This window comes from Schistocerca serialis, chromosome 2 (genome assembly GCF_023864345.2).
Source record: "Schistocerca serialis cubense isolate TAMUIC-IGC-003099 chromosome 2, iqSchSeri2.2, whole genome shotgun sequence".
Lineage (NCBI taxonomy): Eukaryota > Metazoa > Arthropoda > Insecta > Orthoptera > Acrididae > Schistocerca > Schistocerca serialis.
In genome coordinates, this window is record NC_064639.1 from 1,045,997,161 (window position 1) to 1,046,012,750 (window position 15,590).

At 41.4% G+C, this 15,590-nt stretch overlaps 1 protein-coding gene across 8 annotated transcripts in view; it reads right to left on the minus strand.

Annotated features, from left to right (window-relative positions):
* Positions 1–15,590, minus strand: part of LOC126458475 (leukocyte elastase inhibitor-like) — a 200,202-nt gene that overhangs the window by 146,868 nt on the left and 37,744 nt on the right. For all 8 annotated transcript variants that reach the window (XM_050095563.1, XM_050095567.1, XM_050095569.1 and 5 more), the window contains exon 2: positions 10,814–10,903. In XM_050095563.1, coding sequence (XP_049951520.1) covers positions 10,814–10,903 — 90 coding nt within the window. The remainder of the gene's footprint in view (positions 1–10,813; positions 10,904–15,590) is intronic.

The following is a 15,590-nucleotide window of genomic DNA, read 5'->3' on the forward strand; positions in this document are numbered from 1 at the left end:
CCATCTGCTTTGCAGTACTAAGGCGGTACCAGTATGGTCATACGGCCAAAGGATGGTCCTCTGTTTTTGATGTTGCACATGGTCGGCTCTGCCCTGGTCTTTGAGAAATAGCTTTACCCTATAAAATTTCACCACATCTGAGAAACAACAGAGTGATTCACATTAATCCATCAGGCCACATCAGTTTACAACTGTCCTGTTTCCATTCTTTCCACGGGCTTCCACCACGGAGACTCTGGTAGGCATCTTCTCTGTGGCATACTCCACCATTTGTGACTGTATACACAGTGATTGCAGGTATGGAACTACCATGCAAACACTACCCTGTCCGATAAGTGGCCTGACGTCATCATCGGCACAGTTGTCCATTGACTGGAATGCCATCTTCCGAGCAGAACACGATCGTACTGACGTCTGTTGACAGTTCGTAGCATTATATCAGGAATTAGACACAGAATTGGGAAACAGCAGTTTGTTGCATTAATTTTGGATCCAAAGGCAGTGTTTAGCACATTAATTTCAAATTCTTCATAAAATCAGTTTGCAGCAATTTGATGAACTTCTGTCAGTGAGACTTTGAGTGAAAACTAGTGATCACAGGTTATCATAATTAAGAAAAGGATAGTGAAGTGTAAAGGTGGATTAAAAAGGAAGAAAAATTAAAACTGAAAAGAATAATGCAATTTAGAAATAGGGCAAAAAGGAAAGAAAAGAACATAATTTTTCGAAAGAGAGAGGGAGAGGAAAGAGGGGCAGACAGGGAGGGAGGAGGGGGGGGGGGGAGTGAATGAGAGAGAGAGAGAGAGAGAGAGAGAGAGAGACTCTGTGTGTGTGTGTGTGTGTGTGTGTGTGTGTGTGTGTGTGTGTGTGTGTGTGGGTGGGTGGGTGGGTGTGTGGGTGGGTGGGTGGGTGTGTGGGTGGGTGGGTGGGTGGGTGGGTGGGTGTGTAGAAGAGAGAGGGGTGGGGGGGGCGAGGGGGTTAAACTGTAAACAAAAGCATATAAGTAATAGAGTAAATAGATAAATTCAGCCATATGAATAAAGAGAAGGGAGGGGGAAAGGTGAGAGGATGTATTGGAGAGCAAACTCTCATCTTGGTGTTTGAGTGATCTGCCTTTCCTTTTTAATCTTCCCCAATCTATCCCTCTCTCCTCCACAAGCAAAGAAGTATTAGTCCTGACAGCTGTATTGGTGCGCACATTAGAAGGCAGCTGCATGATGAGTTCTATGCAGAAAGAGACGGAGAACACTCTGTGGTGTCACCAGTGTGCTTTCCATCCTTGTCCATGCCTCACACTCCAGCCATTGCCTACCCTGTTAAATGGCAATGGTGGAATGAGCACTACACTGGCTGCTGTTTCTGTTTCTGACTCTCCATAGTAGAGTAACTTATATGCTGTGAACTCTCTCTGCCACTTCTTAATGTAATACTTTTTGTGTTTGATTTATGCCCTATATAACGAACACTATAATGGCTAAGTAACCTAGTCATGCCTAAACTAACATGAAAATCAACACTAAATATTGTGTGGACACCCAAAGCACATGCTAGAGATGTATACAGTGGAGTGATGCTATTGGCTCGCTCTTCACTTGGTAAACTGCTCCTTGCCACTGCGCATTGTCCCCCCACCTGCCTTCTTAAGTGCATACCACTATACTTTTGGTATATATTTTTATGTGTGTTTTATGGCAGTACTCTCATATCTAAGGAAGGTAAATAATCCAGCACTTTGGTCTCATAATTTTGTAGTTTTCTTGAGATAATTTTCCTTTTGAGCTAATGGAAACACATTTTCCTGGAGCCATATGAGTCTCAACTTTATCTTTAATAATGATATAAGTCAAAGCAATGAATTATAATTTGTGCCACAGCTGGGACTTGAACCTGGGTCTGCTGCTTACGAGACAGGTGTGTTAACCACTACCACACCACAGCACTGTAGCAACCACATCTGCACGACCTACCCTAGTCCAGTCCCTCCCTAACACAAAGAAGGGGGAAATGGGCTGAAAGTATAAATTAAAGCATGTGTTAGGGAGGGAATTGTACTAGGATAGTGTACGCAAATACTGGAGCCCCAATGCTCCATTGGTGTAGTAGTCAGCACATCTTCCTAAGAAGCAAGGGACTTGCGCGCAGATTTTAATTCGTTGCTTCAGCTTCTATCCTTACCAAATTTTCCTTTTGATACAATCAGTCACACCTGTTTCAGTGCAGCTGTTAAGCATACATGTATACAACAATACAACAGTGTGGGAAGGGCTGTCAGTCAGTACTATGTTGTCGTACAAAGAGAAACAATCCATTAATATTAGAAGTAATCAAAATGGACCCAGTTTTAAAGGTTTTGTTTCTAGGAAACAATTTCTTTCTTTACTTTTGATTCTGAAAAGAGAAAATCATCATATAATTTGGAAGACACTTGTTCCACCTCGCTTTCAGACCACTTATGAACTAGATGTCAGATTTATGGTGTTTCACAATATCACTTAGCCATAGAGTAATATCTGATAACATTGTTACTGTTTTAAAAATATTGAGGAGTAATAAAAAAACAAGAAGATAATGACATAGGCTGCCAGTCTTTAAACCATTTGAAATCATATCAACATCTAACTGAATAATAGTGAAAAAAACACAGAATTCACTATTAATATTGTCAGCCACATCATTAATATACATGTGACCACCAAGGGTTCCAATATACTTTCCTTGGAAACAAGTGAAGTTATTCCCACTTCTGTCAATTTCTCTTCATCCAAGGTAGCATGTTGCATCCTACCTACAAGAAACCCTGAATCCAGTCACAAATATTCATTTGATACCCAATGTGACTGAACATTTGTATTCACTTGATTGCCTTAATCTATGGCTTTTGAGGTGATATTAATGCTGAAGTAAGAACTAACAAAAGATATCAACAAAAATCTAAGTTACTGGTAGATGGTAAAATTATTTAAAATTTCATACAGATCTGTCAAGTATTCAACAGACACTTCTTTAATAATAGTCGAATACTGAACTTTCCACTTCATACAGTTATATTGACATCATATAATATTTCCTCCTGAATTCAGATTTTAGTTTGTGATACATCACACTGTATTTAATATAATAAACTCCCAACAAATCTAAACTCACTACAATGGGATGAAATACCTACAAAAGAAATAAGGGTAAGATGTAAAGCACAGGTTGCAAGGTCTCTACCATGATGATTAATTTGGAAAAAGGACTTTTCCCATTAAGTTGAAATATGCAGAAGTATGGATAATTCTTAAAAGGGCGGACATGGTGATATGAATTACTGTATTGTCAATATTTTCTACAATTAGAATGCATTTCACTGAACCAAATCCACCAGCACTTGTGACTTCAGTGGTATCAACTGATAGCTCATTGGTGGACAGGATGGAAGTCTGTTGTGTTTTCTCATGAAAGCTGGTTCTGCCACAATGCCAGTGATGGCTGTGTGTTGGTTAGGAGGAGGCCAGGTGAGGACCTGCAATCAACCTGTCTGCATCTTAAGCTCACTGGAGTTGGTGTGGGTTGAGATTTTGTGTAACAGCAGGAGCACCGTCATGGTTCTCTCGTGTATGTCAATCTGATGATTTGACCTGTTGTGCTGCCATTCATGAATAACATTCTAGAGTGTGCTTACCAAATGGATAACACTTGCCTCATAATGCTGTTGCAACAAAACATGATCTGCAGAGTGTCAAAATGTGGCCTTGGCCTGTTCGATTACCAGATATGCCTCCAGTTGAGCATGTATGGGACATCATCAGACAACAACTTCACCATAATCCACAACCAACATTAACCGCCCTTTTAGTGACCGACTAAGTGCAGCTGGCATGGGACTCCATCCCACAAAATGACATCAACACCTGCACAACACAATGTATGAACATTTGAAAGCTTCCATTAACATTCTGGTGGTTACACTGGTTATTAATGTAACAACATTTCACATGTGAAATGGCTTATCTCGAATTTGCATTAACCTGTGATCTTGCAATACTAAGCACTTAAATATGTTACCTAAACAAATGTATTCCTGAAATTTCATTACTCTACATTAATTATTTTTTCATGTTGACTTCTTACATCAGTGTATTTAAGCATTTTTTTTTTTTTTTTTTTTTTTTTTACTTTCCTGCCTCATTTATTTTTTCTTAGACGTTTGCTAAGAAACATGAAGCATAGTACTTATGCCACACCACTCCTCTTCCTACACAACTCAATGTGTAGGTCATAGCTTGGTGCCTCTGTTCTCTGTTCCCTCTGAACACTCAAGTTAAAGAGTGTACTTAATAATGATTGCTTTATGTATTCACACAAGCACATGAGAAAGAAAAAAATCATTCACTTGTACATTGTGATTTGAAAATCTTATGCATGAGATACCACAAAGCTATGGAATAAGTCAGTTACGCTACACTGGTCACAAACTACTGCTGCAGACTGTATTAGTAATTAGCTGTTATTACTCTAGTAGAGGTCTATAGGATTCTTAGCTTAGAAAGTCTACAATGAAACATAACACAAAAAGCAAAGGACTAGTACTATGAAAAAGGAATATTTTCCTATTATATATAGTGAGCATCGATTGATTACCTGCTACTTTTTGCTTAATATTTATATGAGTACACTTATAGTTACCAGGAGTCAGTTACCTACATGAAGTTCAATCATTCACTGATTCATGCGCATATGCATACATACATACATATATACATACATACATGCATAATGGCAGTCTGGCCTTGGCAGCCACAGACAGTGGTCATGTGTGTGTGAGTTGCATTTGCATGTGTGTGTGTGTGTGTGTGTGTGTGTGTGTGTGTGTGTGTGTGTGTGTGTGCGCGCGCATCTCTGTTACATGCTGAGTAGCAATCTATCCTTCTCATAATACTGTCATACATATGTACATCTTATTTCAGTAGTCCTATCTTGAAGAAGACTATAGGGATATGGAATGAGCAAGTTAATCATGAACAGGCAGAAGCAGCAACTGCTGGCTGATTCCCTAAAATACACTATCAAGAAATTGTGAGACCTGTTACTCTATGCACACCAATAATTATGGGACTTATGTACATAACATACAAAAGTGCATTTGCATGAGAATCTGTCAGCAGCTATTGGACTATCATGCTAATGAAGTTGAAATGTACTTAAAATGAATCATCACTGGGTATGAAGCATGTGTTCATCACTTCAGACTAGAGAGAAAATGCCATAGGGTGGAATGGAAACACACTAGATCAAAATGAAACATTACCCAAACAGAGGTCAACAGTAAACACTCAATGTTACAGAAATATCCTTCGTTATGAGCTGAAGCCTGTAATTTGAATCAAACATCATGGGACATTGTTAAGTGATATTTATTTTTTCACGACAACTCACGTGTACATATATACCATTCCCACCATTCAGACTTCTCAGAATATACATTTTGAGGTGTTGGAGAACCCTGCAGATAGCTCTGATCCCACCCCATCAGATTTCCATTCATTTGTCCCATTTAAAGATTAATTGTTAAGTATATTAGAAAGCTTGCGCAATGATGGACCAGATGAAAAGGAGGGTAACTATATTGAAAAATGATACCACTGTAAATTCCTTACTGTTGCAATAAATTAGAAAAATTTTGTGCAGATACTTTTTGAACTAAGACTTGTACTTTGCAAAGACCACTAACAGCTGTTTATATGTGGCCAATGTAAAGATCTGTTTAATATAAATACTATAATTATGTGGAATGTAAGCCCCTGAGTACAAATATTATGATAAAATGAAGAAATAATGACTCTTTAAGGAGTTCTTTGTTTTTTGAATATCTGGGGATTTTACATTTCTGGCATGGTGTCCATCAGTTGCCTATCTTAGATTGCCTTAGGATTTTGTATCAGAGTGCAAAACTCCATTATGAAATATGAAAACTAGGAAACACATGGCTGTAACAGAAATACAATTATTGGGTAATGGAATGATATCAACAAGAATACAATGAATGTGGTTTACGCACCATGAACTCATTTAACAACTGAGGGTCCACAGGTCTAAGCATACCCTTAAGACGATGCTATCCATATCAGGCGTCCGTGGTGCGTATGCACGGCAGACCTGGTGGCAGCAGTCAGTAACCAAGCTACCCGACTGCACTGGGTAGCTGTGTGTGTGCTGTTTGAATGTCAGTGTGTGCTAGGCTGTCCGTAGTGGGTTGACAATAGTTCTGCTGTGGGGGATATGCAGTACCCAGTGGGTTACTACACTCCTCCTATGCAGGGGGAAAACTAGGCATCACTGTTTATCATGCTATGACTGAAGAGACATCCGTGGCATCTGTTAAGGCACTGGGGGCAGCAGTTGAAGGCAAGAGAAGTTCTTGACCCCCACAGACCAGCCTGCATGGACTAAAGCGTGGGGGATGAGGGCACTCTCACTGCCTGTGAACTCCGGGAAAACCAGTTGACAGGAACAGTGACACAGGGAGGTGGGAGCCATCCATGGTAAAGAGTGCTGACACAGGCAGTCATGACGATGGATAGGAGAGGAGATGCTCTGGCAACAGAGAGCCAGCTTCTGTCTTTGCTGACGGCAGCACCTGCTCAGCACAATGGAAAGCACCAGCACTGGTCAAAGGAGGCAAACCCACTGTTGGTGCTAATGAAGCCCCAACTACTGGGGCAGGCAGGCACAACCAGATCTGCTCAATCACTGGAGCGACCAGGGCCAAGAAGAATGACACATCAGACCCACAACCCAAAGAGGGGCCATTGAGTCCATCCTGGAGTGCAGCTGGTTCCGTTGGTGTGCCACGAGTTAATCTTCGGTGAGAACCATGAAGATACCCTGACTGTGCTGTTGTGGACGATGGCCAGAATACAGTGAGAGAGTGTAAAAAACACTGGCCCAGAGTGGCGTACAGGGCATAATGCTGTGAAAACTGGCATCACTGGAGGACATCTGCTCAGCAGCTAGAGGCTGAGCAGTGTTCATGGCTGACAGTCATGCAGGAGCTCAGCTGGACTAACCAAGGGCTAATGGCCTCATGCTGTGCACACCCTGCCAGGAAATTTCATGACCCAAATAAACAAAGGAAAGCTGGAAAAAGTGAGACTTAGTGAGATTAAATTTGAGCCCTGTGGCCTGTAAAACAGTAAACAAAGAACAGAGTTTCCATAGGTGATCCTGTGTGGAAGTACCTGTCAAGATGATATCATCAAGATAATCAATGCAATGAGGGACAGTCAACATAAACTGTTCTAAAAAATGTTGAAAAAGATAGCAGACGCACTAGTGACCCCAAACAAGAGGCATGGATTTGATAGAGGCCGAAAGGTGCTGTAACCTCAACCAACTGTGCTTCCCCCTACTTATACCTCCCGAGGAGATCACGAATGTAAAATTAGAGAGATTCGAGCGCGCACGGAGGCTTTCAGACAGTCGTTCTTCCCGAGAACCATACACGACTGGAACAGAAAAGCGAGGTAATGACAGTGGCCCGTAAAGTGCCCTCCGCCACACACTTTTGGGTGGCTTGCAGACCATAAATGTAGATGTAGATGCCTCATCCAAAAGAAACTGAAGGTAGACTTCGAACAAGTCAGTTTCTGGAAAGAATTGACCCCCAGCCAGCTTTGTGCCTGTGCATTAATAGTGACCTTAAAGTCACCACATAGCAGAAATTGACCAGACGGCCTCTTTATGATCACTTAGAGTGTAGCCCATTCACTTAAGGAAATTGGTCTAATCCCTCCCAACAATTTCAAGCAATCCACCTCCATCTTAACCTTGTCCCTTAAAGATACTGCCATCAGCCACACCCAAAAAAAGCAAAGGTGGGTGAAGAGTTTGAGGGGGTGATGTGTGCTTGAAATTGTTTGTACAACCTAATCCTGGGGCAAACAGATCTGAAAATGCAGAACACAAGGAATCTAATTTGTTATACAGCAACTGGTCTGACACCAGATGCATCGCATCCCTAATAGAAAAACCAACAGTAGCAAAGGTATCCAACTCAAACAAATTTTCAGTACTCACATCATCAACCTCTAAGTACATCATAGAATGGACAATTGACCTGTAAACTGTGTCAGCCATGAATTGGCTGAGAACAGGCATCTGATGTTTCTTATATCTTACCAATCAACACATGATGAGTGCCAATATTTGGGACACTAGCCTGCTGTACATCTGTGAGTTGAGTAGTGATATGGCAGGCCGGTGTTGACTTGCAGGAGATATGGCTTATCCGTCACCCACACTTCAATGAGAAGTTAGCCCTAGCCTGCAGACAACGGCAAACACAATATTGAAACAGTGTAAATAGCAACAAGAATTGATTCCTGTAATGACTCTTTGGGAGGTTGTGATTGACATGCTGCTGCCATGTGACATCTTTAAAAAAATTATGGAATGAGACCTTCCACTTGATGCTGTACAAAGCAAGAGTGGCATGAAGGAAGTGACATTCACTATTCTTGCTGCTGAAGACGTGTTTGTTCACGTAGGCCCAGTTGTCTCACTTGTACTGCAGCTGCCAACTCTTCCTCCAGTGCACTGGGCTCCATGTGCTGAGGCTACATGCTGTCAACATCAGCAACATTACTCCAGGCCTCTAATTGGTGGCTTGAAGCATGGAATACCTCGAACAACAGTGCGATATTTGAAACCTCTTCTAAGGTAGGGCCCTCAAACTGAAGGGCACATTGATGCACAATTGCTGTAGCTGTTTGTGACATTGGTAAAATTCAACATGCATAGTGACCACAAGCATATGTTTGTGGCAACAGGAGGACTGCAAATTACACATTTGTCAAAAGAAAGCAACACAGGTTCTTGCAGAGGAAATAACTGGCGCCTTAAGTGATGCGTATGAGGGGGTATCTGTGATAAGAAAAGGGCCTCACAGATCCTGTATCAGCCATCCAGAATAGCATGAAGGGCTATATGTGTTTGCTTTTGTTGCAGAAGTGACTGGAGTAAAGACTCCAAGGAAAAACCAAAGGACAGAAAAACCTCAGAATTTGAAACACATGAAAATTCGATCATCGATGTCGCAACTTGTGTCCTAACTAGGAACACAATGAAATACACAGCCATAAAAAAGGTACCGTTTATTTCGTCAAGTATTGACAACAAGAAACAATGAAATTAGTTTTCATGCCTCAAACACATGGAACAACTAGAGCCCAGAGGCCAATGCTGCCCTGATAAAAACACTATTACCATCAGGTGTTGCTGGTCTTGTGCTGCATATGCACAGTGGACCAAGTGAAGGTGTTAACTGACTGGGCTGCCCCTAGCAACTGCATCAGGTAGTTGCAAGAACACCATTTGAATGTTGGCATGAACTAAACTTTCTGCAGCAGCCTGACTTACATCTGGTGTGGACTGTAATTGTAGTAAGCAGTGGTTCGCTACAAATAGGGATGCTCTGTCTATATTAAAATCATTTTTATTTAGTAAAGAACATGGGTTTTAAATCCTTGAATAAACACTATAACATAATTTGTAGAATGTGACACAAACGAGAAATAGTTTAATATTTTTCTCTTTGTTATATCTGCACAGATGTTGCTTTATGTCTGTGAGTAACCTGTAAAACTTCTGGCTACATAATACAGAATAAAGAAGCAAAGCTTCTATGGATATTATTTATCTGTTCTGATGATGTCAATTTTCAACTACTTGAAATAAATATTTATTAGTAACCACATACAACATTAATGAGCAAATGTAATGGAATCATTGTTTGACAAAATTCTTGCCTGGAAGCTTTCAGTCTAATGTCATGGACATAACAAATTACTTAAGAGTATGTTACCCACTTACTCTGGCCTCGGCAGTGAGAGACAGTAGCCATGTGTGTGAGTTGTGTATTGTATTGTATTGTATTTTTTAATTGGTCCTGTTGTCTACATAGCAGCTTATGCATAAGACATTGGACAAGTCAAGTTATAAATATATAGGCTGAAAGTCATTTCAAGGCGTACATATTTAAGGTTACAATAATACACTTTACACATAAGTATTTATATAACACATTTCATAAATTTAAATATTCTTCAATGGAGTAAAAGCAGTGATGCTGTAAATATGACTTTAGAGATTTTCCAAATGTATTGACCTCAGTGATAGCTTTTATGTTTTCAGGAAGTTTGTTACAAAGCTTAACTCCCATGTGAAAAGTACCTTTTTGGCACAGTTCTGTGTTGATTTGAGTCATATGTAAGTTTCTGTTTTGTCTGGTAAAGTGATCATGTATATCACAGTTTTTTTGCAGTCTCCAGTCCTTGCCTATTACATTTAATTTAAAGAACAAAAGGATTTCCATAATGTATACACATGGTAATGGAGGAATACCAGATTTCTTAAACAGGGGTTTACAAGAGTCTCTAGGCTTGCACCCAAACAAGATTCTAATGGCCCTTTTTTGTAGTTTAAAAGTGCTATTAGCTGTTTTAGAGTTTCCCAGTAGGTGACCCCATATCTAAGACAAGAATGAAAGTACGCATGAATATATGTGTGTGTGTGTGTGTGTGTGTGTGTGTGTGTGTGTGTGTGTGTGTGTGTTGACTATTCCAATGAAGACTTTTTTGTAACAGTTACATTATTTAGTGTCCTATCACCATTAATGCTGTGATATTCTAATGTGTATTTATCATTCCATAGACAGACATATCTATCACCAGGTAACAGTCTAGCTGAATTGACCAGCACTTGTGACAAATTACTCACATGCAGGTAATGGGAGGAAATAAACAATAAATTAATTTCGTAATTAATAACTGACCTTATAAACATCAAATGTAAATTTTTGGTTCCCTTTCTGTACAACCTCCAAAGCAGTCATTTTTCCTTCTTCTGACATGTCTGCAGACACCTGCAAAATAGAAAAACTGCATTTAAACAACCAGTTTACTAAATGACACTCTCACCTCTGGCAATTCAACCTTTACAATAATGCTTGAGTAGAAAATTATGACCATGAAAACTTTGAATGCACTCCAAGTGACATCAGTAATACATGTATTTTGATTTTTGAACTTAAAAAACACTGGGTTATTGTTATTGTTTGACAAAATTCTTGCCTGGAAGCTTTCAGTCTAACGTCATGGACATAACAGAAATTACATAAGAGTATGTTACCCACTTATTGTGGCCTTGGCAGTGAGACAGCAGCCATGCATGTGAGTTGTGTTTGCATGGATGTGTGTGTGTTGACTATTCCAAAAAAAGGTTCTTTGGCCAAAATCTTACTAGTTTAGCAGTCTTTTTGATGCATCAGTCTGCAACTCAACATCCACTGTATAGCAAGTACCAATCTATCCTTTTCCTAATATTGCCATTTTACCAATGATTCTGATATTTCTATTATTTTATTTTATTACGTGAATATTTGATGGGAGAGGGCACTACTGATATGTATATTTTCAACATAAACTAACCAGCTCTTACTTGAAGGCTCAAGAATTGCAGTTTTCATTCAGTGTCATCACAGACATGTGAAACTGATTTTTAAAGTGTACAATTAATACTTTTAAATAACTGTCAAGAAACCCATTTGTTACAGTAAACACATATGGATCATTTCCATCACCATAAAACAATAGGTTATACTGGTTCATTTACAGCTAATGACAAGAACTGCTCAAAAAATTTTATGCCACCATTATGATTTGCATTTTTTGTGCATGTATAGTTAACTTCTTTCTCAAAACAAAGATGATGAGACTTACCAAACAAAAGCGCTGGCAGGTCGATAGACACACAAACAAACACAAACATACACACACAATTCAAGCTTTCGCAACAAACGGTTGCTTCGTCAGGAAAGAGGGAAGGAGAGGGAAAGACGAAAGGATGTGGGTTTTAAGGGAGAGGGTAAGGAGTCATCCCAATACCGGGAGCGGAAAGACTTACCTTAGGGGGGGAAAAGGACAGGTATACACTCGCACACACACACACACACATATCCATCCACATATACACAGACACAAGCAGACATTTGTAAAGGCAAAGAGTTTGGGCAGAGATGTCAGTTGAGGCAGAAGTACAGAGGCAAAGATGTTGTTGAAAGACAGGTGAGGTATGAGCGGCGGCAAATTGAAATTAGAAATTAGCGGAGATTGAGGCCTGGCAGATAGCGAGAAGAGAGGATATGCTGAAGGGCAAGTTCCCATCTCCGGAGTTCTGACAGGGTTGGTGTTAGTGGGAAGTATCCAGATAACCCGGACGGTATAACACTGTGCCAAGATGTGCTGGCCGTGCACCAAGGCATGTTTAGCCACAGGGTGATCCTCATTACCAACAAACACTGTCTGCCTGTGTCCATTCATGTGAATGGACAGTTTGTTGCTGGTCATTCCCACATAGAAGGCTTCACAGTGTAGGCAGGTCAGTTGGTAAATCACGTGGGTGCTTTCACACGTGGCTCTGCCTTTGATTGTGTACACCTTCCGGGTTACAGGACTGGAGTAGGTGGTGGTGGGAGGATGCATGGGACAGGTTTTACACCGGGGGCGCTGACCTGCCTACACTGTGAAGCCTTCTATGTGGTAATGACCAGCAACAAACTGTCCATTCGCATGAATGGACATAGGCAGACAGTGTTTGTTGGTAATGAGGATCACCCTGTGGCTAAACATGCCTTGGTGCACGGCCAGCACATCTTGGCACAGTGTTACACCGTCCGGGTTATCTGGATACTTCCCACTAACACCAACCTGTCAGAACTCCGGAGATGGGAACTTGCCCTTCAGCACATCCTCTCTTCTCACTATCCACCAGGCCTCAATCTCCGCTAATTTCTAATTTCAATTTGCCGCCGCTCATACCTCACCTGTCTTTCAACAACACCTTTGCCTCTGTACTTCCGCCTCGACTGACATCTGTGCCCAAACTCTTTGCCTTTACAAATGTCTGCTTGCGTCTGTGTATATGCGGATGGATATGTGTGTGTGTGTGTGTGTGTGTGTGTGTGTGTGTGTGTGTGTGTGTGTGTGTGTGTGTGTGTGTGCGCGAGTGTATACCTGTCCTTTTTTCCCACTAAGGTAAGTCTTTCTGCTCCCGGGATTGGGATGACTCCTTACCCTCTCCCTTAAAACCCACATCATTTCGTCTTTCCCTCTCCTTCCCTCTTTCCTGACGAAGAAACCGTTTGTTGCAAAAGCTTGAATTTTGTGTGTATGTTTGTGTTTGTTTGTGTGTCTATCGACCTGCCAGCGCTTTTGTTTGGTAAGTCTCATCATCTTTCTTTTTAGATATATTTTTCCCACGTGGAATGTTTCCCTCTATGATATTCATAACTTCTTTCTCAAATTTATTTTGACTACAGAAATCCCTGTCTGTAGCTACCTGTGTAATGGAGGTAAAAGTAAACCTTCATTCTCAATGGAGATGTATAGAATGTGTTGTGTCTCCAATCATGGACAGGGCACTGCAGCTTGTGTCCACTGTTCAATGAGTGAACATGCCACAAATAGTAATTTAAAGCTTAGGCCCCACAAACACTGCCAATTTTTAACAAGAAAGTTTGTCAAGATGACACTCTGACCACATTATTGGCACTGCCACAGCGATATCATTCGAACATTCAGCCACTACTGAGAGACATGAAATATTTAAGATCAACCTCAAAGTGGTTACAAGCAGCCAACAATATCAGCTGATGAACGCTAGCTACAAATTATTGCTCAAAGATACCTTGAGCAGAATGCTACATAATGCACACGTCTTTTTGGATACAATATACAGCTATCTCCATACAGCCAATTTGATCTGCAGGTGTCCATTATGTGGATGTGGAAATATCTGTAATGGAACCTGGAGTACTGAGTTCAAAACTTTTTGATGCCTCGTGACTGTCATAGATGAGTGTGCCAGTATCATGCATGGATATCAGATGTCTGTCATCACTACTGAGAGTAATTTGAGAGCTGTGCAGCTGAGGTGGAGCAGGTTTTGCGACAATTCCTTGTACTGCAGGGAACCGAGTTTTACCAGAGTGGTTTCCTCAAACTGATTGCACACTGCGAGAAATGTCTCAGTGTTGGAGGTGACTATGTCGAAAAATAGTAGTGCATGATAACATGGTTTCTTTCTATATGCACCCTTACCTTAAGTGTTCAGCCTACTTAAAAAACAGCTTACCCATAAAGGCTGATTTCTCTTTTTCATTCTACACTCATGCTCATAAATTAAGGATAATTGCAGAATGTGGTGCCACACAACGTGGCACTACACAAAACTGGCGCTAATAACATAGGCGCATAGGGAACACACATGACATGGATCGGCAAGTCCACGGTATTGGTGATAAGTTGAGAAAACTGTCCCGAAACACATGTGCTACAAAATGCCACTTTTTCGTGCACGTGTACCCCAACATCAATATGGGATATGATCACCATGCACACATACACAGGCCGCACAACAGGTTGGTATACTCTGGATCAGGATGTCGAGCAGCTGCTGGGGTATAGCCTCAAATTCTTGCACCAGTGCCTCTCAGAGCTCCTGAAGTGTCATAAGGGATTGAAGACATGCAGCGATACGTCGACTGAGAGAATACCAGACATACTCGATGGGGTTTAGATCTGGAGAACAGGCAGGTCACTCCATTTGCCTGATATCTTCTGTTTCAAGGTACTCCTCCACGATGGAAGCTCGGTGGGGCCATGCGATATCATCCATCAGGAGGAAGGTGGGACCCAATGCACCCCTGAAAAGTCGGACATACTGGTGCAAAATGATGTCCCGATACACCTGACCTGTTACAGTTTCTCTGTCAAAGACATGCAGGGATGTACTTGCACCAATCATAATCCCACCCAACACCATCAAACCACGAACTCCATACAAGTCTCTTTCAAGGATATTAAGGGGTTGGTATCTGGTTCCTCGTTCACACCAGATGAAAGTCCAGTGAGAATCACTGTTCAGACTATACCTGGACTCATCCGTGAACATAACCTGGGACCACTGTTCCAATGACCATTTACTGTGTTCTTGACACCAGGCTTTAGGGCTCCCCTGCGACCAGGGGTCAGTGTAATGCACCTTGCAGATCTCCAGGTGAATAAACCATGTCTGCTCAGTCGTCTATAGACTGTGTGTCTGCTGACAACTGTTCCAGTGGATGCAGTAAGGTCCCAAGCAAGGCTACCTGTAGTACTTCGTGCCTGTCTGCAGGCACTGATGGTGAGATATCGATCTTCTTGTGGTGTTGTACACTGTGGATGTCCTGTACTGTAGCTCCCGTATACGTTTCCTGTCTGCTGGAATCGTTGCCATAATCTTGAGATCACACTTTGTGGCACACGGGGGGCCCGTGCTACGACCTGCTGTGTTCGACCAGCCTCCAGTCGCCCTACTATTCTACCCCTCATAACGTCATCAATATATGTTCTTTGAGCCGTTTTCAACGCACAGTCACCATTAGCACGTCTGAAAACGTCTGCACACATACTCGCTGCACCGTACTCTGACATGCACCAACACACCTCTGCATATGTGGACTACTGCCAGCGCCACCATGCGATGACTGCAGGTCAAATGCACCGCATGGT